Source organism: Lethenteron reissneri, chromosome 3, assembly GCF_015708825.2.
Source record: "Lethenteron reissneri isolate LAM-NWPU_2019-01 chromosome 3, ASM1570882v1, whole genome shotgun sequence".
NCBI classification, from domain to species: Eukaryota; Metazoa; Chordata; class Hyperoartia; order Petromyzontiformes; family Petromyzontidae; genus Lethenteron; species Lethenteron reissneri.
The window spans coordinates 10,778,894-10,800,993 of NC_083781.1; the positions used below are offsets into that span (position 1 = coordinate 10,778,894).

At 51.7% G+C, this 22,100-nt stretch overlaps 1 protein-coding gene across 1 annotated transcript in view; it reads right to left on the reverse strand.

Annotated features, from left to right (window-relative positions):
• Positions 1–1,761: 1,761 nt before the first annotated feature.
• LOC133347923 (trinucleotide repeat-containing gene 6C protein-like) overlaps positions 1,762–22,100 on the reverse strand; it is a 125,587-nt gene continuing 105,248 nt past the window's right edge. Inside the window, exons 20-29 of the mRNA XM_061560679.1 lie at positions 19,174–19,254; positions 16,897–17,107; positions 15,447–15,596; positions 13,619–13,864; positions 13,179–13,286; positions 11,737–11,853; positions 9,450–9,650; positions 8,819–8,913; positions 8,050–8,189; positions 1,762–7,356 (exon numbers count right to left, since the gene is read on the reverse strand). Coding sequence (XP_061416663.1) covers positions 6,954–7,356; positions 8,050–8,189; positions 8,819–8,913; positions 9,450–9,650; positions 11,737–11,853; positions 13,179–13,286; positions 13,619–13,864; positions 15,447–15,596; positions 16,897–17,107; positions 19,174–19,254 — 1,752 coding nt within the window. The 3' untranslated portion in view covers positions 1,762–6,953. The remainder of the gene's footprint in view (positions 7,357–8,049; positions 8,190–8,818; positions 8,914–9,449; positions 9,651–11,736; positions 11,854–13,178; positions 13,287–13,618; positions 13,865–15,446; positions 15,597–16,896; positions 17,108–19,173; positions 19,255–22,100) is intronic.

Sequence of the window (22,100 nt, forward strand, 5' to 3'; positions counted from 1 at the left end):
ACATGACCCAGCCAACGCGACCTTCTCTACTGGAGCTCACCGATGGGACTTTTTCCAGATCTTTCAAGGATTTGTGGGCTTTTCACACAATTCAGCCTGGTTAAACCCATGATGGATTGTAGGCAGGCCAGCCTAAATGTTTTTAACCGGCGAAGATGCTCCATTAGGGGGGGGGGGGGTCCACGTTTCACAAGCAGAGACGAGAGGGCATAACTGTGGCCAAGAAGACCCGAAGCTTTATGTGGAACGACCAGCCAGGTAGCTTTCACACATTACACAGCCGATGACAAAATAATGCCACTTGACCGATTCAGAGACCTCTCCTGTAAAAGCAGAGCCGGTCATGAGTACACTGCCAAAGGTATGGTAAATTCTCCACAACTGCCCCATTACCAATTGGGAGTTGTGGGGGGGTGGAGTGTCTGATGGCACAAAATATCCAGGCAAGTGCTTAGTTTTGGTGGGGCTGACGGTAAGGCCCCACCTCTGAGTGACAAGCTCCAGGTTCAGCAGCAGTGCCTCCAGTTCTTCTTGAGCAGCAATCAACAAAATCATTGGCATGTATAACATGGTTGATCAATAGGGAGGCATCCCTTAACCACACCCGGGCATTGATCAGCCACCCATTGTATCTGTACCAGATGGCAATTTCTCCGATACAGCCATCAAAGGCTTCATTAACTACGTGGTCGAAATGTTAAATGTGGGAGCCAGAGGACACCCCTGTCGCACCCCAAGGTGAACAGGGAATGGTTCACTCCCAGTCACGTAGTTTTACTCGGGCCTGCTCACCATCACGAAGGTCTTTGATGATTGTAAGCAGTCAGCAACTCCGAAAGCACGATGAACCCAGAGCCCAGGCCTATTGATGGTAACATAGGCCTTGACCAGGTCAAAGCAGAGATGTAGGTCTTGTTGGAATTTCCTACACCTCTGCTCGAGCAGACGGGACAGAAAACATGGCATCTGTGTAGGACCGCCCCTTCCTGAAACCGCATTGGGGCTCCGCAAGCCTCTCCTCTGCGTGCCTGGCAAGGCGATGTTGAATAATCCTTGCCAAGACCTTCCCGGCACACTTAGGATGGAAATGCCCCTGTAGTTGTTACAGTCTGTGCGGTCCCCCTTCTTAAAGAGGGGGAACCACCAGGGCATCCTTCCAATTCTGTGGAACCCATCCGGTGGTTCGCTGTTATGTCATATAGGGCAGTCTGCGCACAGACGCCACCCTCCCTCAGAATTTCGCTTGGGAGATCATCTCAGTCCGGTGCTTGTCCTGGTCTCAGACTCTGGATGACCTTCTGTACTTCAACAGATGGCACTTCAGCCAGCCACTCACAGGGAGTGACTACTTGTTCCAATATTTGAGGGCACCACAGCCTCATCAGGGTCATCCCCACTTTGCCCCATGATGTTTTCCAGGCCGAGGGATTTCCCCTCCCCCAAGACCTCACAGAAATGTTCAGCAAATCTGCAAGCTTGTTCCTGGGGGTCAGAGATCGGATCACCTTTCTTTCCCCTAATGATTGTGATAGGTGCGGCACCGAAAGTTCCTTTTTTGAAGGAGTTAGAGTTAGAGGTGATCGCAGGCTACTGAGGCAAACTCTATCTCCTCAGCAACCCGTGACCACCGCCCATCATTGCAGCGCCGCACGGCTCTCAAAACCTCCGAGCGAAGGCTGCGGTAAGCCTCCTCCTTCTCCGACGTACACATGCGTACGTGAGCGCACACACACACAGCCACACAAGAAAGAAACACGCATGCACAGTACCCACATTTATGCTGCTTTCAACACTCGTTATTTCGCAACACAGGCCGTAAGCATTATCGTACACTGGCAAAAATTTGGCACGTTAATACAAGGAGCCACAGAGAAACTAAACGTGTGCTAAGCAAGACATTTATTCTTAAAATGAGTCAACTTCTTTTAAAGTACTGTAACTGCTTCACATTATGGTAACATTCTCAATCAGCAAAAAAAAACACGTTCTGTTTGTTGTAAGTACCTAATCGACGTTTTAAATGCACCAAACTCCGCGCCGTTTAGTCGAGGTCTCGTTTCTTGACAAGGCAGCATCATCATCTTTGACGCCTCATGGAGTTTCAAGTCAAACATCATTTTTTTTCTCTTGCTCACAAACGCCTGTCCCTCTAAACCCGGGTGTAAATTAAGTGATCACTTTGTTGTTGTTGTTGTTTATAACCCTACTATACCATACGTACGTTACCCCTCTCACGTGCTCGTGTGACCACACTTCCGAGTTGAAAACGAGTCGCGCGAACAACGGGTAACGGCAAAAACATTTGTACATATTTTGTCGTCTCCTTTTTTGAACTTCAATTATGCATAGTCTCTCTAGAGTCGCTAAGTTTGCTACAGCAGCCTTATTTTTTTTTCCATAAGCACACAGCAGCCAAAGAAATCGGCAATGAAACCTAACCACACGCGCTCAACACCAACGCGAAATTCCCTTGCAGGGGGACATCGAATAATCCACAACTTGGTGATGATAATAATTATAAAATAAAAACTCCAAACAAAAAAAACGTGTCGGCAGTGCACTTGTAACAAGTAACAAACCTTCATTTTTGTCCACTAATACTATCAAATAAACAAACAAGTAAAGCATGATTGAAAAACTTTGCACTTTTTGTCGGCACACAACCACATAGCCGGTCGGTTCAAGCGAGATTTAATTCTAAGCAGGAGGTGCCAAAAACAACCGGTCCCCTTATTACATGCACGGCGCAAGTGCTGCAGGCAACTTAGAGAGCTTGCACGACCACCACCACCACCACAGCGTTGTTTGGAAAAGGTTTGTTTTAAATTTTCCCCATTTCTTGTACCGAAATGTGCAAAACGGGACTAACACTTCGCGCACGTTTATGGCAGCAAACAAAGAAAGCAACCCCCCACCCCCCCAATAAACTTGCGAGAAAAAGAACCAAATGATTATTAAGACTCGGCGACAGTTGTGGCTGCAGTGGTCGCGAGAAAACAAGCTTACGGAGGACCGATGGGGGCTTGCCACCTCCCGTTATAGAATGCAACCAAAACCTTCACGGGGGTACGCGTGCTACGGGGGGGGGGGGGGGGACTTGGGCTCCACACGTTTTGGCAGGCGATTACCGTTAATGCAACATTACAACGCAGCAGAGGATCACCATTGTTTTTTTTTAATGGCGGGAGGTTTATAAAGGGTTCAGAGAATGACGCCTTCTCTCTGATGGGAACCTGAGTTTTATTTCTCTTTGCTTCAGAATTCTTTTTCTTCTTCTTCTTAAATAATAATGACAACAACATTTTTTTTTCCTTCGCTCGCTCAGCTTTTTTTTTTGGTGGAAAACCAAATGACAGGGATCCCATCCAATGGCTTCGACAACAGTTCACACTTCCAAGGTCGTATGTTCTTTTATTCTTCCCGCAACCGTGTACCGTGTGGGTGACTTGGCCGTACAGGTAGGGGGGGGGGGCGTTGTTGAATTTCTCTTTTTTAACTAAAAAGTCTTTTTTTTGTAACGAGTGAAAGCTCAAGATCCAGGAAGAAAGTTCTGTAAACAAGAGGGTGCCTGGAATCTTTCAGGCTCCTCCCAACTTACATCCAGGGCTCTTCTGCAAGTGCTTTGCTTTGCTTTTTTTTAATTCTCAAAAAAAAGCTTTCATTCTTCTCTGACCAGGGGGGAGGGGGGGGGTAGCAATGCTACTCTCTCGCTCTCTCTCTCTCAAGTGCACATTGATTACCAACTTCTCATTCACCGCCACTCCACGAGAATGGTGCAAAAGCTTCACCACGATCGACGATGATGACGACGACGACGACAGCGTTTACATTTTTTTTTTAGATTTTCAACTTTTTTTCCCCATTTTTTTTCGTAACGTAAAACTTTTTTTCTTCCTCTTTCAAAGTTTCGTTTAAGTTTTTTCCCTCCTCCTCTTCGGGAAATTGAACAAAACAACGTAGCATTAGGTTTGGAGCTTGGAGCTCTCACGGTCTAACACCTTCATAAGTGATGGGAGATTAACTAAAATTTGGGGGGGGGGGGAGGGTGGAGAGGTAGGGGGGCGAGTTAAGTTATCAACTAAAACGAAACTGGGGGAAGTTATAACAACTGTGATTAAAACACTCAAGTAAACTGCGTTTTAAACGTGAAGCGTCCGCTTTGCAGGGGGAGAGGGGAAAAGGGTTCCTTCAGCGTGCATCGCTTGGCAGCGATGCACTCAGTGCATTGCCAAGAACCGATCATCGACAACACGAGCCCACGGTGGCGAGTCACCGCCGCGTCTGTACAGCGCAACGACACCGACGACGCCGAGAACCACGACACATCGCCTAACCAAGTACACCACACACTTACTAATTACTACTCGAAAAAAAATGTGTCCTCTAAGGAATCTAAAGGATTTTTCTTCTTCTGCTGCTTGCCGAGCTGTACCCGGCTCAGCGCTATTCATGTGGTTTTCATCAACATCAAAAAACCCCTCCCAAAAACTTTTTTTTCACTTTTTATTTGGCCTGAATGATTCAAGTATTGGACTCGATATGTTTTGGATGCAAGAAGATGATGGTCATAACCACAGGCTTTGAAAATCACCAGTGTGCTCACGTAAGTGTCCTGATTCTCAACTCCAAAGCCCAACCTGTTGAGATACCAGCGATAAACTTTACATTCTGCGAAATGCGGCCCCCGTATGATTGCTATTGTAGAGAGAAAGTAGGGCTCGATTGGCTTCAGCTCAAACAAGATACTGCAACGTTTACACACAACCAGAGCAGCCTACTGCACTACAGAAGCACAAGCAAAACGAAAGTCAGAAAAGTTTTTTTTTGTTTAAAAATTTCTCATTTCTTTTTTTTTAAGTTGGAAACTGCGAGCACTTTGGAGAAGATGATTCGAGATGTTTGCAACCCCGTTGCGGTAAGGACTGAGAAAGCCGCACAGGGGAGAACGGACGTGACGATGCGAATGAGACGGACGGACCCCAACCCCCGCGCCTGCGCAACGGAGAGACCCTCCGCCAATGCTGGGGGGCGAGGTGGGGGGAAGGTGGGGGGAAGGTGGGGGGGGCAGAGCGCGGTGGCCCCCGACGCACAATTGCTTGCAGAAAAGAAACGGTGCTGTCAACAAGCGCAGTGACCTGAACACCGGCTGAACCCCCACCCCCCCCACCCGGCACCTCCCGTAGTGCCACGTGGATTTCGCTGCCGTGCGTGAAGAGGCCTCTCTCCTCTCGGCGTGTGGCAGTGCAGTGGACGACTCGAGCTGAACACCAAATTTGCAATGTCCAAGGCAATGTGAAGCTGCTGTCGGGCGTCTTCCGTCAAATGAACCACACGCGGCGTGCACGGCGTGACATCTGTTCAAACTGCCACGGCATCCGACCGCCGCCGCCGCCGCCACCTCATCACCACTCCCACCCACCCACAAAAATCCGGCTTAGTGGCTGGCTTCCGCCTAAACAGTCCGCAGTTTGATTTGCCACGCACGTGGCACCAACCCGTTGTTGCTCAAACGCCAGGGTCTTGTAAACTATGCACGCTCCAAGTTAAGTTTTTTTTTTGAGAACGTTTTTTTCCAAGCATCTAGAATTTCACAGAAGACTCGCGAGGGAGGGTTTTGTGTGCAATCGTACCGGCGGCATTTGTATAATCTCAATGCCTCTCTGGCCATTTTTGCATAGGAGCATAGAGTAGCAGTAGTAGCGAGGACTCGGTGAACCTGCAAAGAGGACGGCGTGCGAGAGTGCCGGGTGGACAGAGAGAGAGAGAGACGTGTGGGGAGTCTAGGTGCGAGGAGCGGGGGCGGACCCGGGGGAGGGGGAGAGAAGAGACAGAGGACGTGATCAGTCTGGGGTGGACTAGCGACGTAGAGTTTGTGGGTCACAGGGATTCTTGCGACTCCACCACTGCTGCTGCCACCTGCCCCAGTGAGTGAGGGTAGGTAAAGGAAGGGGCGGGCGGGCGGGCGGGGGAGTTTCCAGTGGCATTGGAGGAAGATGCCCGGGGCCTGTTTCGTCTCGGCTTCTTGCGGGATTCTGCCACGGCGTTTGAATGACTTGTGCGGTATATGCTCGTGACCCAGACAGAGTGGCCCACGGCACTGTGTGTGGGGGGGGGGGGGGGGCTACTAAATAAGGTGAGAGGGGGGCGTAAGCAGCAGGGAAAGGAATGTACTGTACTAATACATATACTGGCTCCCTATCTTTTGCAAACAGGGGAAGAGTGTGTGTCGTGCGTGTGTGTGCGAGTGTTCACTACAAGCTGTGGATTTGGCTCGCACCCCCCCCACTACACCCACCCGCAAGGCATTGGAAAAGTAAAATACAAACCCCCATCCCCGGACCAACCAACTCCCCCTCGTTTGTAATGTGTTCGTTTCACTTTCCATTCCACATCCATTGGCTTCCAAACCATAGTGTTTGCACGTCAAGCGTAAACGCTCGAACCAGTAAAGTCACGTACGAAATCCTTTCTACAAAAAGGTATTAAGAGACTGGGCTGCGGCATCCTCTCAACCACAGCCGAGTGCGAGTGTGAAAATCGAGATTATGAAGTCACTGAAATGACACTGTAGTATTCATAGTATCTGTTTTTTTTTGTTGTCCCCACAGAAAGTGCTATAAGTGATGAGAATGATTCAGGTCAATTCTTTTTTTCTTTTGTTGTTTTGTCATTTGCGTGAGAAATGGACAAACGTCCCTCCTGCGCGTCGTTCCATGTCGCTCCCCCCGTCCCCGTCCCCACCAAACGATGGCGGTGGCGGCGGCGGCGGCGGTCGCCGTCTCGGAAGGCGTCGGTCGAAGGAGGCGCGAAGAAGCTGGCGCCAAAGTCCTCTCCGCCCCGTCCCTCCCACCAACACCAACCCCCCCCCCGCCAGCAAACCCGCCGGGGCACCCCCCTCGCGGAACTTTCTAAGCCTTCCCCCGCCGCCGCCGACCAAAATCCACACGGGGCGTTCACATGGCCTCCCCTCCGAGCAGGTCCCCGGGCAAGAAAGAATTCAGGGGAGGTGGCGGCGGGCTGCCGAGCCTGCCACGCGTCCCGTCGTTGCCGCCGTTGCCGTTGCCGCCGCCCCACATGCCGGCGCCGGCGGACGGCGCCGCCGAATTGTACGGGGACGGCACGCCCCACAGGGAGCCGGTGCCGCCCCCCTCGTCGCCCACGCTCCAGTTGTCGGCCGACACGGGCCCCCGGCCTTGACCTTGGCCGCCGTTGACCGAGTCGAGGTTGGAGGACGGCGCTGGGCCGGGCGCCGGCGGCCAGCCCGGGGCGGCCGAATGTCCCGGCTGAGAGAAGAAACGGCTGATCTCCTCGTCGGTGGCGAACTCCGCCACGATGGTGGTGTTTCCCAGCACGCACCTGGGCCACGTGGGTGGTGGGGGGGAGTGGGGGGAGGGCAGCCACGACGTGTATACGTGAGGACAATAAGAGCTCGTGTTCGCGAGGTAAGCTGCTACACGGTGGCTTAGTTTATAGATGCACCGCACGATGCTGGGATGCGATGTATAAACAGCGCAGCAGCAGGCGCACACAGGCGGGTGCCCGGGATTGGTTTTCAAATATCAGCCGCCAATGCTGGCCATGAGAAGGAATTGAACTCGGGTCGCCGGATTCGTAGCGCGGCACACTAGCCGCTACGCTGAAATTGCAGACAACGGAGGCAAAGATCCCCCGTATAGCCTTAACAAAACGTTGGGGCAAGTGATGTTCGCGAGCACGGCACACGAGCGGGTGGGTGGATAGCACCGCGCCCAACTGCCTGTGTCCCCAGTGGCGATGTTTACACACCGCAACAGCTATTCATTTGAGGCCAAGTCGACCTAGGGGACGCCCAGGACCGGTTCAAATATTCGTAATTGGTTTTGGCGATGAGCAGGAATCCAACTCTGGCCAACTGGGTTCGTAGCGCAGTGCGCCAACCGTTACACTCCAGCTCACCACGACATTGCATTGCAGACAGAGGCATGCTCACAAACGAGTAAACACACGAGCGGGTAACGGACACCCCCAAGTCATTAACGCGCACGCACGCACGCACCCCCTCGTACTCACATGTGCAAGGACTTCTGGGCCTTTGCCGCCTCGGCGATGGAGCTGTAGCACACGAGGGCGTTGCCGTGCGCCAGGCTCAGGTGGAAGGTGATGAGGGGGCCGTGCTGCATGCACAGCGTGCGCAGCGTCGAGCCGTCGATCTGCAATTCGCGCAAACGCGACACGGGGGGAGGGGGGTAAGGTCGGAAGGCGACGGGGTAAACGTTTCGCAAGGTGCTCCTCGCTCACCCGCAAAGGTCAAAGAGCTGTCGCGACTGATGCCGCTGACGTTGCATCCTCGCCTCCATCCTCTGGTCAGCCCCCAAGGTCGGCTAAAAACAGATTTGACGTGAAGACCAATTTTTAAAAATAAATGACACTTGCACCGAGCAAGTAGAAATTCGACTCCCCCGAGGCAAATTCGATGCGAGAAAAACAATTATTTTGTTGCACTGTCCCCCCCCTACTCCCCCCCGGCGAACCGTGGCAACCTGTTCATGCGCGTGGCGGTCGCCTATACCGGCAGTACCCAGGGCTCGACGCTGCCAAAGCTCCTGAAGTTTCTGAGAAGAGCGGGGGGCACCCCCCCGCCTTCTGGGGGCGACTTCATCAGCGGCGCTTTTAACCGGGGGCTGTTCAATAGCAACCATGGCCAAGGGTCCCCCCCCACCCCAACCTTGCGGCCACGGCAGGAGGTCGAGGAAGCTCCTGACGGGCGGTTAAGTGGTCGAAACCGCGCGACCCCCACCCCCCCCACCACCCTCCGCCCCCCCCCCCCCTCCCTCGTTACCTGCGGGGTGAGGTTGCGCAGCACCAGCCAGGTGCTGGAACGACCCAGGCCGCCGCCGCCGCCACCGCCGCAGGAATCGCCGCTCCAACTCGACGCTTCGGAGACGGGAGGCAAGAGGAGAAACACAAGGGGAGATCGCAACGTCGTGTCGACTTGAAAGCGATTGGGGAGAAGGCCACAGCTTAGGAACGATTTAGTCGACCGAGTCGTACGATCTACTTGAACACCGTAATCCGCCACTTGACGTCCGTGTGTAACGAGTGCGACCTTCTAATGGAGATCTCATAGTGTAAATGCTTACCCCGAGCTTTCAATACTCTGATAGTGCACTGTCTTTGAGTTGTACGCCTTTTGGCGTCATCTGGTCCAACACCAGTGGAGACTAGGCTCTAAAGAAAGCTGTCTCGGGTGTGGACCAATCAACTTCAAGGACAGTGCATATCATTATCATCATCAGAGTTGTTTCTTTTTGTTTGCATTTTGACTTCTTGTGTTGAGGTTATTGCAAACATGATGCCTTGTATAAAGGTGTCAGATTTTGTACCAGTTAAAAGGGTAAAAACCTATTACTACTTCTAATGTACTCGTTACAGCGCCGCCTCCTCCTCTTCTTCCTCCTCTTCCTCCTCACCTGGCGGCGGGAGACGACCTGCCTCAGTGCCTTCCCAGCGTCCCGAGGGCCACAGCGACGGCTGCCGGAGTCCGGGAAGGCCCGGCGGTGGCCGAGGCCCACCGGACAGCCCGCGGCCCCCCCCGTTCAGCGGCACCTTCCACAACTCGTGGCTCAGGGACGCGCCGGGAGTCCACGCCGACTTCGCCTCTGAGATTTTGGCTGTGGAGGAAGATGTTTGTGTGGGTGGGGTTGCGGCGGTGGGGTTGTGGGTAGGGGGGCATTGTGGGTGGGTTGTAAGAGTTTGTGGGGGGGGATGAGGGGCACGTCAGATGCAAAGGAACAGCAGGGAGTGAGTGGTGCAGTTCACGTGAAGACACGGGCAAAAGTGCAGCCCTGCAACTGCTTGCAAACGCCAATGCTGGCGGAAGGGTCTCCCCTCCACTGGAGGAAGCTCTGCAGAGAGCCCCTCTAGAGAGTATTTGGCCTACTCATCCACACTGGCCAAATATCTTGGAAGAGATGGGAGTCCCCACACTTTTCCTCAACACGCACGACCTTACCGATTGACTGTGATGTTACTCATTCATCCTGCTATGTGGCGACACTCTGTATGATAAGTCCAGTGTGGCTTGACCATTACACCAAGGCAGTAAGGACCCGACAGATGATTAAGTGTGCGCTACGCTAGGCATTGTCAACACAGTTCTGTAGTAATCTTGGTGGCGGGTAGGAGGATAGTGAATATTCTAGCTCTGAACAGGATAGGCTGTGGCCAATCAACACATTCCTGCGGAGGGAGCTGGTAGGAACGTTGGGTTGCTCGGTCAATGGCCAGGGTCAACGGCGGCGTGGTGTATTCCGCAAATATGGACAACTGTGAGGGCGGGCACAAGCCAGCGTGAGTAGGTGAAACGTTGAGTTTTATAAGGGCACCACGGAGTGACCAGCCCCTCCCCACCCAGCCCCACCGCCCACCCAGCCCCACCGCCCACCCAGCCCCACCGCCCACCCAGCCCCACCGCCCACCCAGCCCCACCGCCCACCCAGCCCCACCGCCCACCCAGCCCCACCGCCCACCCAGCCCCACCCCCCACCCAGCCCACCCCCCACCCAGCCCCACCCCCCACCCAGGCCCACCCCCACCCACCCCAGCCCCCCACCCCCCACCCCCACCCAGCCCCACCCCCCACCCAGCCCCACCCCCCACCCAGCCCCACCCCCCACCCAGCCCCACCCCCACCCAGCCCACCCCCCACCCAGCCCCACCCCCCACCCAGCCCCACCCCCCACCCAGCCCCACCCCCCACCCAGCCCCACCCCCCACCCAGCCCCACCCCCCACCCAGCCCCACCCCCCCACCCAGCCCCACCCCCCACCCAGCCCCTCCCCACCCAGCCCCTCCGCACCCAGCCCCTCCGCACCCTCCCCTCCCCACCCAGCCCCTCCCTCCCCACACAGCCCCTCCCTGCACGAAACAATAATCCCGTGGGCTGGTGTAACCAGGAGGTTCCTACCAGTATAAGGGGGAGCTCTAATGCATAACCGAGTGTGAATATATGGAATGCTATGGATGTACATGTACAGCCCTCTCATCAATCTACTGCTGGATGACGGCTACCCGACGCTGCGTGGGTCCGTAAGGGTTTATTGACCATACTTCACCACACATTACCCAGTGATAATTGATGGGGTGGGGAGCACAGAGGTTGGGTTGCAGCAGAGCACAGGGCAACACCGGATCTTGCTGCACTGCTGCCATCTGCTGGCAACATAGCCCCACAGCAGCCCAAAAATGCCTGTTTCAGACATGGTGGTGGTCATACTCTTAGTTCTTTCGGTAAAGTCACGTAGGTAAAAAATGAAATTAAAATTAATAAAAAATAAAAAAGTAAAATCACGACGTTTCGGAGGCAACACAAGCTTCCGTGTTCAGGTGAAACTGTCACAGCAAAAAATCTGTATCAAGATTTTTTGCTGTGACAGTTTCACCTGAAGACGGAAGCTTGTGTTGCCTCCGAAACGTCGTGATTTTATTGTTTTTTTTTATTTTTGATTAATTTTAATTTCATTTTTTACCTACGTGACTTTACCGAAAGAACTAAGAGTTTGAATCCTTGCAGTCACGAAAGCTTCAAATCTAGAATGGTGGTGGTCACCCATCCAAGCACAGTCCCGGCTCAACCCAGCTTAGCTTTCGGGCGATTTGGTTATTGGCGGGGCGCACCTAACGACGCAACGCGTTCAGCGAGTGAATACATTTTTTTAAAAAGAATAAACGGGATGAGAGCATCAGGCCCCACAGCACCTGCAGCAGAGAACGAGGGGATGAAGCCATTGCGGTGGCTGTGGCCAGAGGCACCGAGGGACCAGGCACTGGAGGAAGGCAGCGTTGTGGCGTTGAGAGATGACGACGACATGGACCCTGCACAAACAGCGGCCGATAAAGAGTTAGTGGTGGCGCCAGGGGTGTCGGGGGGGGGGGGTGTACGGACAACCACAACGTGACTAGACATGACTAGGAGACACCCACTACACGTGTAGATGTGGATAGGAGACACCCACAACACGTGTAGATGTGGCTAGGAGACACGTGCAGATATGACTACAAGGCAACAATAAAAAAGTGGACAAAAATCCTGGTGTTATCGAGTCCGTATTCTAATCTATTGAACAAGGTGACATCAAGGCCCCCGTGTGCTGATGTTGGAACCTTTAAAAACACAGCAGTGCACAGAAAGTCAGCGCAGTGCTGAGTTTGTAGCCAGTAGTTCTGCAGATTCAATATAATTACGGCACAGGAGAAGGCCACTTGTCTGCGGCCCTATTATGGGCGACGCCTATGATCCTGCGGCACTGTAATATAAGCAATCACCACTTGGGAACCAATCGTTAGTGGAATGCCCCAACTTCCAAAGTTGTGGCTCTAGAGCTGCGGACAAGAGATCACCTTCATGTTGTGCCTACAGCTCTAATATCTCTCCCTTGTTCACCTCTCTTCATCTAAAAATCTGTCATCTGTACGTCTCGGCGGGCCCCTCGAAAAGCCAGATCCGTTCCCAGGGGCCACCAATTGAAGAACTCCGTTTGACACAAACCACGAGAACGTAAAAAAAAGAATCCACTTGAGATTCTCAACAGGAACCCCAAGAGAATTGTGACGGATTCATGGAGTCGTGGAGAGAGGAGGGTGGATCTGCACGTGCCTACTTTAAAAACAAATATATTTTAATTGGAGCCCGGTACGGAGTACAAATCGCAATGAAGGGAGGGGGCGGGTACAGAAACTTCAAGAACCTTAGTCCCCAACACAGTGTACCCGAGTTTAAAGAAGGGGGGGGGGGGGGAGAGTGGGCTTGCACGTGCCTACGTAAAACATCTTTCACACCACTGACCCTCTCTCCTCCACCGTGCCGGCACTGTGCCCGAGCTAGCCTAGCAGGACTCCAGGAGCTGCGGTGTCAGTGTACGGCTGACGTCACCCCACAATGGACGAGTCGAGTCACGTGCAGATGGCGCGCGGGTGACACGGTTTTTTGGTTTTACCGACATGTCATTAGCCACCCCAACCCGCTGCTGGCTCTGCTTGGCACCCGAGCTAGATTTAGACATCTTGCAAGGCCCGCGCGTATCACCGTTTGGTTCTGGGCTCGGCGCAACAAATCGCTAGCGGAAATAATAACCACGTACCACGGTGGTCCCGTTCGGGCTCAACAAGAAAGGTACGAGAGTGACGTGTCGTGCCCTTGCCTGCGCCCCTGTCCCTGAGTAATGCGGCTCCTCCTCCAGGGGTCAGGTTGGACTCCGCGTCGCTTTGCCCGTGCTGCAGTCCTTTCCACGGCTCACCGGGGCGGAACTCTACACATGGGGGGGGGGGGGGGTGGGTGGAACGGTAGCATGCAAAGTGTGCGGGGGAAAATCCGTGTCAGTCAGGGGGGGGGGGAAGATGTGTGCAACTCTACCACTGGTACTCATAACGACATCGTTCATTTGTTTTATTTAAAACATTGTTTTATTTTTAAAACATTATGTTTTATTTTTATTACTTTATTATCTCCCTTCTACTGTGACTTTACTGAAAGAACCAAGAAGATGAATCCCTGCAGTCACGAAAGCTTTAAATCAAAACCGTTCATTTCATTTGTGTTCATAATTTATGTCTACGCATTGTTTTTGATCCGTCCGATCACCTGGAGGCCAGCCCACGGGTGCCGGGGTGGGGCTGTGTGGGTGCTTGTCGGACACGGAGGACGAGGAGGAGGCGGAGGAGGATGAAGACGAGGATGACGAAGACGGGGGAGGATGCCCGGGCTTGGTGTTGCCCCAGCCGTTGGCGAGTGGCGCTAGAGGGCTAGCCGGGTCGTCGCCGACGCCCTGCAGCATCGAGTAAGGGCCGAAGGCCTGGTCGTCCAGCGAGAGCTTGGCCAGCCCGCTCACTGCTTTGCGCGCACGGCCACACAGGAGACGAGACGAGGCAAGCGAGTTAACTCAAAGATTCATTAGACAAATTCGATTGTTCCGCCGTGATCTAAAACAAAACGTAACAGGAAAAATATACAACACGTTCTGGGCGATGGCCCTACTTAGTATTGATGTTATCCTTTTAAGGTCATAGTGTTATTTACAAATGGGTTGACTTCGTGTAAAATAATTAGCCGATGTGCCTATATCAGGAGAGGGAACTTATGGCCTTTGTGAACCTAATTTTACAGGGCCCGTGACTTCATGTCCACCTCGCATGGCCCGTGGCCACACGAGGCCTACCACTTCAAACGAAAGTCTCACAAATGATGTTTATGCGTCACTCCGAGCATCTTAGCTGCACTCATCAGGTACTAGAGGGGAATATGTTTGACCTGGCAACAACACAGAGTTAATAATTTCAGCACGGGGCAAGTCATCCACCGAGGTGTACGTGTGTGTTAATGCGTGGCCTAGCAAAGGTATTTGAAAGTCCTGTTCCACCTACTCGGTAAGGAAAAGGTTCCCCACCCCTGCCTTAAAAGAATGCCTTCTATGCTAGTTATTTAACCGATGCATCCTTGCGTACATATGCACTTGCGCCAGCGTGGAACCAGGGCCGGTATTCCATCACGGTAAAAGCATTCCATCAGCATGGCGTGACCGTTTGTGAATAACAGCGTCGTGTACAGCAGTGTCAAGTTTCTAAAAGTTCTCAACTTCGGTTGTTGTTAAAAGGGTGGAGCTATATGGGTGTGCACAGGTGGGCTAGCGCGTGTCAGGGTCGAGTGTGCGGTGACAACGCGCGAGCCACAGGGTGCGGGCGAAGAGCAAATGAGCTGGTACGCAAGAAGCAGGGCTCAGGAGAATGTGTTGGTTGGAGGGCGAGCGTCCGAGAGAGCGTGCCGACCGAGTGTTTAAGGGAAAGTGTGGACCAGGATTAGTAAGCACTAAGACTCCTCGACTTACGAACTTTCAGAGATACGAACAAACTTGTCTGTATGGCCAGTTGCCTGTTCGGACCGAGATTCATAAGTTCAATTGCCACACAACAGATGGCGGTGGTGGCATCTACATCTGCCGAACGTGAAGGACCGGTGGCATCTACATCTACAGGAGATGATACAACTTTCAAAAGCCATTCCCCGTGTTTAGTGTACATGCCGTACAACATGTGAGTAAAGTTGGACTTAGGAAAGAATCGACTTACGAAGAGACCTCTGGAACCTAACCCGTTCGTAAGTATAAGAGTCCCTGTATTTTGAACTTCTTTTGCACTGTACATAGCCAACTGTGCTTATCGAAGGAGTGGGATTGTGCGAGGCAGAGTGTGACAAGGTGAGTGTGGGAGCCCGAGTGAGGGCGCACGAGTGTGGCGGTGCAAGTGGGTTAGGGTGGGTGAGTGAGTGAGTGAGCGAGCAAGCGACCTAGGGCATGTGAGGGTTTGTGCGGGTGACGGTCAGGGTGTGCGTGTGTGTGAGGCCGAGTGCAGTGACCATGGCTGGCTGGATCCTTTTGGGGAAAAACCTGGAGTTGTCGTGCAAACAAGGAATTGACCTGACTTGCCGTGCCCCTGGTCCAAGGAGTGCATTCCGCCGGGCAGAGAGTCCATCCCGGAGCTTACTGTCCACTGACTGAGCCGCGACTGGGTGGGCTCCTTTAGTCCGAGGCTGCCGAAATCCGCCACGCTGTCTCCCAAGGCTGGCGCTGGGCACGTGGGTAGGCGCAGGAGGGAGGGGGAGGTGATGAGATGAGGATTCGGCAAAACGTCGGCAAAATCATCTGCCCAACTTAAATATACTGCACTCAAAAGTGCTTGCCACAAATGAACCACGATACTTTGCTGATCTCATCAAGGACCATAAACCATCAATAGAACTGCGGTCATCCTCGCAGCGCCTTTTGGTTATTGCAACGCGCGCTTTCAAGATGCGTTTCTGCGGCCGTCTGGAACGCTCTTCCGAAATTAGGAAGCTACCGGACCTATGCACTTTTAAATCTAGATTGAAAACGAATTTCTTTAGAACTGCTTTTTGAGTTTAGTTTGTCGTCTTTCCCCCGCACCTTCGATTAGCACCGTTGGCTAAGAACAGTGCGGAAGAAGTTGAACATAGCCACGCAGAACTAGGTGTCTCGGGGTGGGGGGAAGAGACCCCCCCAGTGGCAGCTGTCTCTGTGAGGCACAAAGTAAATGCAGCACCGGCCAGCAGGTGGGCATTGAGGCCACTGGCAGGGGGCGATGTTGCAACGTAGCTTCCCAATTCAGTCATTTGTGAGCAATTTAGCAGATATGGTAGATTTTAATTTCGATTTAAAGCTTTCAGTGACTGCAGGGATTCATCTTCTTGGTCCTTTCGGTAAAGTCACGTAGAAGGGAAATAATAAAATAATAAAAACAAAACATAATAAAATACAACTTCAGACGCTGTCTTTCCGACAGACCTGTTCTTCACCTGAGGACGGCTGCTTGCGTTGTGGCCGAAACGTCGTGAGAATTGTATTTTATGTTTTATTTTTATTATTCAATTATTTCACTTCTACGTGACTTTACCGAAAGAACCAAGAAGATGGTAGATTTGGGCGATGACGGCGGCACACACGTGGCCCCACATGTGTGCTGGCTGGAATAACGTCATTGGATCTTCAACGTCCACTGTGAAAGCAGCCAGTGCGTATTTTACCGGTTCATTATACCGGCAGTATTAACCGGGGCGGCCGCCGGATTTAAACGGCGAACATTTCCAACAATCACACTCAAAGCGAATTTTCTCCGGCTCCTCTAGTTTTTCCCTCCGCATGTCGAAACATGCATTTAGAGTATTTGGCTGCAATAAATTTCCACATGATATGCCACTTGAATGAACCATCTCGTTTGTGATGGCCAGATCGCTTCTGAAAAAGAGCTACACAGCCTCTGGGCCTTACAACTGGTAAAATAAAATAAAAGTTCAATTAAGTTTTTATCGTTCATGTTTCAAACTGTTCGGCATGAAGATGCAGGGCTCACCCAGGAAGCTGGAATAGGAGTGCAGTGGGTTCATGTCTTTGGCGTGCAGGTCCGGGCGACCAGAAGCGATGATTGGGCCGGGGTTGGGTCCCAAGCCATGCTGAGGTTTGCCAGGCGCAAAGGGCGGCATGCGCTGCTGCTGCTGCTGTTGCTGCTGCTGCTGTTGATTGTGTGACTGCTGATGCTGCAAGCTTCCGATTGTCCGAGCCATCTATGTGAACAAAGGACAGGATGGGGTGGGGAGGAACGCGCACACAGACACACGGTTGACCGCTGACACCGGGGGTGGCGCGTGTAGGCACAAAGGCAAAAAAGACTCGAGCAGTTTTTTTTTACCAAGTGGGTCGCTTACGTGGAAATTTTTTTTTGTACGAAGCGGCGGCGGCTGCAGTGTCGCGATATCGTGCGCGCGCGGACACGGACGCACCTGCTCGCGCGCCTAACCGCTAACAAAGAGGGCTTGCAAACGCGACACAGAAATGCATTCTTTACATTTGCTGTGTCGGCTTGCTGTAACCTGAACGAAAGCGCGGGGCGAGAGTAAAATTCCGCAGCGGAGACGCCGCACGTTACCGACGAGCGCTTATTGAGCCGAACGCCGAGCCGCGCGGTTTTTTTCTTGCGTCGCACAAATCCAACAAGGCTCCGATCTACAGGATGGTTTCTGGCAGACAAACACATACCTGGGGGAGGGGGGGGGGGCTGTGTATCCTGAGCTGACACGTGTGAGTTTTAAACGGAGACTTAAAAAAGATCTAGTGGTTTTGCTGCAGCGCTTGAGTGACATTGAAAAGCACATTCGTCAGGTATACGGCGATGTCACCGGAGTACGTCTCCGCAAGTCGCTCTGATTTAGTCTCTGCATCTCACCGTCAACGTTTCATAGTGACATTGGACACACTAGGTGTGTGCGTTTGGTGTAGAATTGCTGTTTAGGTTTATTTGGATGGCCGTCTTCCTCAAAATGACACTGCTGCCAATCGTTAACAGAACCGGCGAAACCATCACCAATGCGGGACCCAACTGGAAAAGGATAGCGTTTCATATTGTTTTTTCTTCTTTCAAGTGCATCCCACCTGGAAAATTCCTCGAGGAGGAACATCACCTTTGCAAGGGTGTCCCTTGGTGTCAACAAAAGACAAAGATCCCCCGTATAGCCTTAGCATACTGTAGGGGCAAGTGCTGTTAGCGAGCACCTATGAAGGCCGACACGGCACACGAGGGGGTGTGTGGCCAGCACCGCGCCCGACCGCCTTTGTCTCCCCAGTGCCGATGTTTACAAACCACAACGGGTACTCATTTCAGTCCGAGTCGACTTAGGGGAGGCCCACGACCGGCTCATGTTGGCCGTGAGCTGGAATCGATTTCAGGTCGTTCCACTACCGCTCCTAATGTGTGAACATAGCACTTAATGACATGCACATACCGAGACTCGGTAGCGAGGTTTTCCTGGCTTTATAAAGAATATTCTTATCAAAGGGAAACGGTTAGCGGTAGCACACTCCGCTCGCAATCCAGAGGTCGCAAGATCGACCCCATCTCCCGGCGCGACTGCTGAAACAATGGTGCACGTTTCTTAAATCCTCCCCTGCCTCTCTCCATCCAGCAGTACACAGCAGCTTGCATCTTCGCGGGGCAAAGTGCGGGTGGGTACTCCCGCTTGGCCGGCTTGGAAGAGGCCAAAAACAGCCTCCCCAGACCTTTCCAGTCTAAGCATTTACGGCGGCGGCGTGAGCAAGCAATTAGCAAGGTTGCTAATTACACTGGTCAACACACTTTTTCTGGCATAAGGTATTCCAACGGTTTTAAGGTCATTTTGGGGTGCTGATTCCAAATCTGGCAGTTTTTGTCTATCACATTAGGTTTTTGAGATATCAAATATTGCATTTTCAATAAAAACTGCAGAAGAAAAATATTAAATAAATGTGGTAATCTATATCAAATTATATTATAAACACACTATCCTAAAAATACAGCACCATATTTTAACACTAAAGCAGTCACTGACTCGCAACAACTTGCAATCATAAGCGACAGAGTTAATTTCGGGTAAAATCAATGAAAATGGGGTATGCCGATAGCATAAAAACGAGATGTGATAGGGCAAATCTGAGATCAGATTTGGAATCGGCACCCTGAAATTAGTCTAAAACAGCTGCAAAAGTCCAGGCCAGAAATTTTTTTTTTTTTGCTGACCAGTGTTATTGAATTACGGTCACAGTCGTCTGCGTCGTCATCATCACCAACCAGCGCTAGGATCTGGAAAGGCTCGCTCACCTGCTGCTCCCGCTGTTGTTTGAATGAGTTTCTCTGGGTCTGCTGGGACAGCTGCTGCTGCAGAAGCAGCCTCTGTTGGGCCTAGGGACAGATTGGGGGAAAAATCGGCGGGCAGAGGACAAGATGCAGCCGCACGGTTCCCAACTGACTCAACTTTGCCACGCCGCAGGTTGCACGCGTGAAAAGTAGCCGCGGCGGCGTTGCCGCGCGCTACACTTAAGTCTGGTCGGGTGAGCGATGGTGGGGTAGAGGTACGGGGAGGGAGGTGGGCGGGGATTGGGTAAGGGGATGGTATAGGTCAGGGGTCGGCAACCTTTCAAAAAATATTGCTTTTTCTATATTTTTTACTTTGACCAAAATATTTTCCAGAGTCGCATCACAAGCAGGACTACATGTACACACACACACATAGCGGTTATACAGCAGTTTAACACGGAGGCTTTTTTGGGTTAGATCGCGTAGATGTGTGTCGTTAAACCCGCCACCACCACCCGACACAGCCAATTAGTAAGGTTTGTTACGTAAACAAAACGTGCCAATTCGTCACTGGTTCGGCACACCGTGTGTTGGAGAGTAAACCCACGACATTTACAATCGAGGTACGACGTTTCACCAGTAATTACAACCAGCAGCATCATCTTCTTAGTTCTTTCGGTAAAGTCACTTCCCTTCTACGTGACTTTACCGAAAGAACTAAGAAGATGAATCCCTGCAGTCACGAAAGCTTTAAATCGAAATTTAAGCAGCATCATCATCAAGCGGACACAGCCAGACGACAAATCTCGCCATATTCACGCGATCTCACCCAAAAACCTCCACTAAGGTACACAGCTGCCAAAAAGCCACTTAGGGGGCAGCCAAAGAGCTGCAGGTGGCCAACCCCTGGTATAGCTCAAAGCACAAGACAACGTGATAAAAAAGAAAAGTCCAGTGGTCTAACAAAAAAAGGTTTAATGCCATTCAAAATTTAATTCAGGGGTTTTGGCCACGTAATGATCGGACCCAATTTGTCACGCTACACCTTGAACACCGCAACATAGAGCTGTACAGGGTGACCGCCAAAACCTACGTTTTAAGACACAGCCGATACAATATCTGCGAACAATGGTTTACACGTTAAGGGGTCAACGCTGTAAGCCAAATGAAAATGTTCCCCAACGATTGTAATTTGTTGAAGCTCTGTTAACTGGCCAGCTTTTGCCGAGAGCCTCTGCAGCTGTGTGTGGGGTGGCTGGCATTTTGTATTTATATTTTACCATAATGTGTATATCGGACGGCTAATATATATACACACACACACACGAGTCGACGAATTTATTTTCATTCATCGAAGTTCATTGCAAATGTTGACGGCTACGCAAAGGGAGAAGAGCCAAAGCAGCCACCGGCAACTGCAGTGGGCTCTTAACCTAAATTAAACGGATAGTGTTGCACGTATGCGTCGAGCACTGACACAGTTTGACCAGACTCTCCCCTCGCTCATTTTGCTCTACTTTCTTGTTCGTGCGCTCTACTCCAGAAACTGAGTCCCTCCTCCCACCTGTAAACATTTTTTTTTATTTTACCAGGTAAGGGCCACTGAGCTACACAGCTCTTTTCCAGAAGCGATCTGGCCACAAATGAGAGCTCAACGAAGTGGCTTCGCATGTGGACATTTATAGCGGTCAAATACTGTAAACGCATGTCGAGTCTAAATGTGGAGGGAAGAACCGGAGGACCCAGAGAAAATCCACGCGGCCACGGTGAGAACACGCAAAGGCGTCAGGGTCGGGATCAAACCCACTACCTCCTGCATATCAGGTGAGGCAATTAACAACACGCCACCGTGGTGTCTCTGCTCAATGGGAGTTTGCTTGGTCACTGCACCCGGTGCTTGGAACGCCCTGCCACTGTAGCATGCATTCAGCCTGTTACGTTTGCCCCCCTATAATGTTCCAGGATCATGTGTTCCCTCTCTGCCCCGTAGCATTCTACCTCTCGATGTCTCGCCCATAAAAAATGTTTTGCATCCTCAAATATCGTCCCCCAAAACATTAAAATCACTCAACAACATTCATCAATAACACTGTGGCTCGAAACGAAATAATATATAATAGGGGACATGTTTCACGATGTGACTGACGTTACTAAAAAAAAGGGCTACACATTGCCAGCAGAGGGCAGCGCAGCATGCTCCAACGTCTAGGGCAGGGGGGTGGGGAACCTTTTTTCTGCCAAGGGCCATTTGGATATTAAAACATCATTCGCGGGCCGTACAAAATGATCAACTTAAAAATTAGCCCGTTATATTTGGTCAAACATTTAATTAACTCGCCCCTAATGTGATGGGCTGGAACTGCTTCTCTTTGGCGAGGCGTGTGATGTTAGCTGGTATTGACGATGTTGCTGCTACTCGCAACTGCTTTTCCAGGTTTGCTCCTAGATTTATTGAATTTCGAGTCCCGCCTGCAGTTGCCTTGGCAGGGCCGGACCGAATGATTTCGTGGGCCTCATACGGCCCACGGGCCGGACGTTCCCCACCCCTGGTCTAGGGGTTCCCCCCCTGCCGCCGCCTCTATCAATCCGCACTTGTCAGTGGTGAAGTATGGTCAGATAGGTCCCACGACCCACGCGGCGTAGGCAGCGTGCTCATGCAGCAGTAGATTGACAAAGAGGGCTGTACGTGTACAAATACGTGACCGATGTGTGAGAAAGAGCATTTCAAGAAACCACAGTTGAGAATAGGTTTTCCCCTTTTGTCTGGCAACAAAACAGGTGTTAAGATGTTAAAACACCAAACTGAAACATTTTACAAGGAATCATGTCTACATTAACCACAATACTTCTAGTCAAAATGCAATTAAAAAACACTGATAATATATGCATTGTCCTTGAAACTGATTGGTCAACACCAGAGACCAGCTTTCTTTTGAGCCTCGTCTCAAACG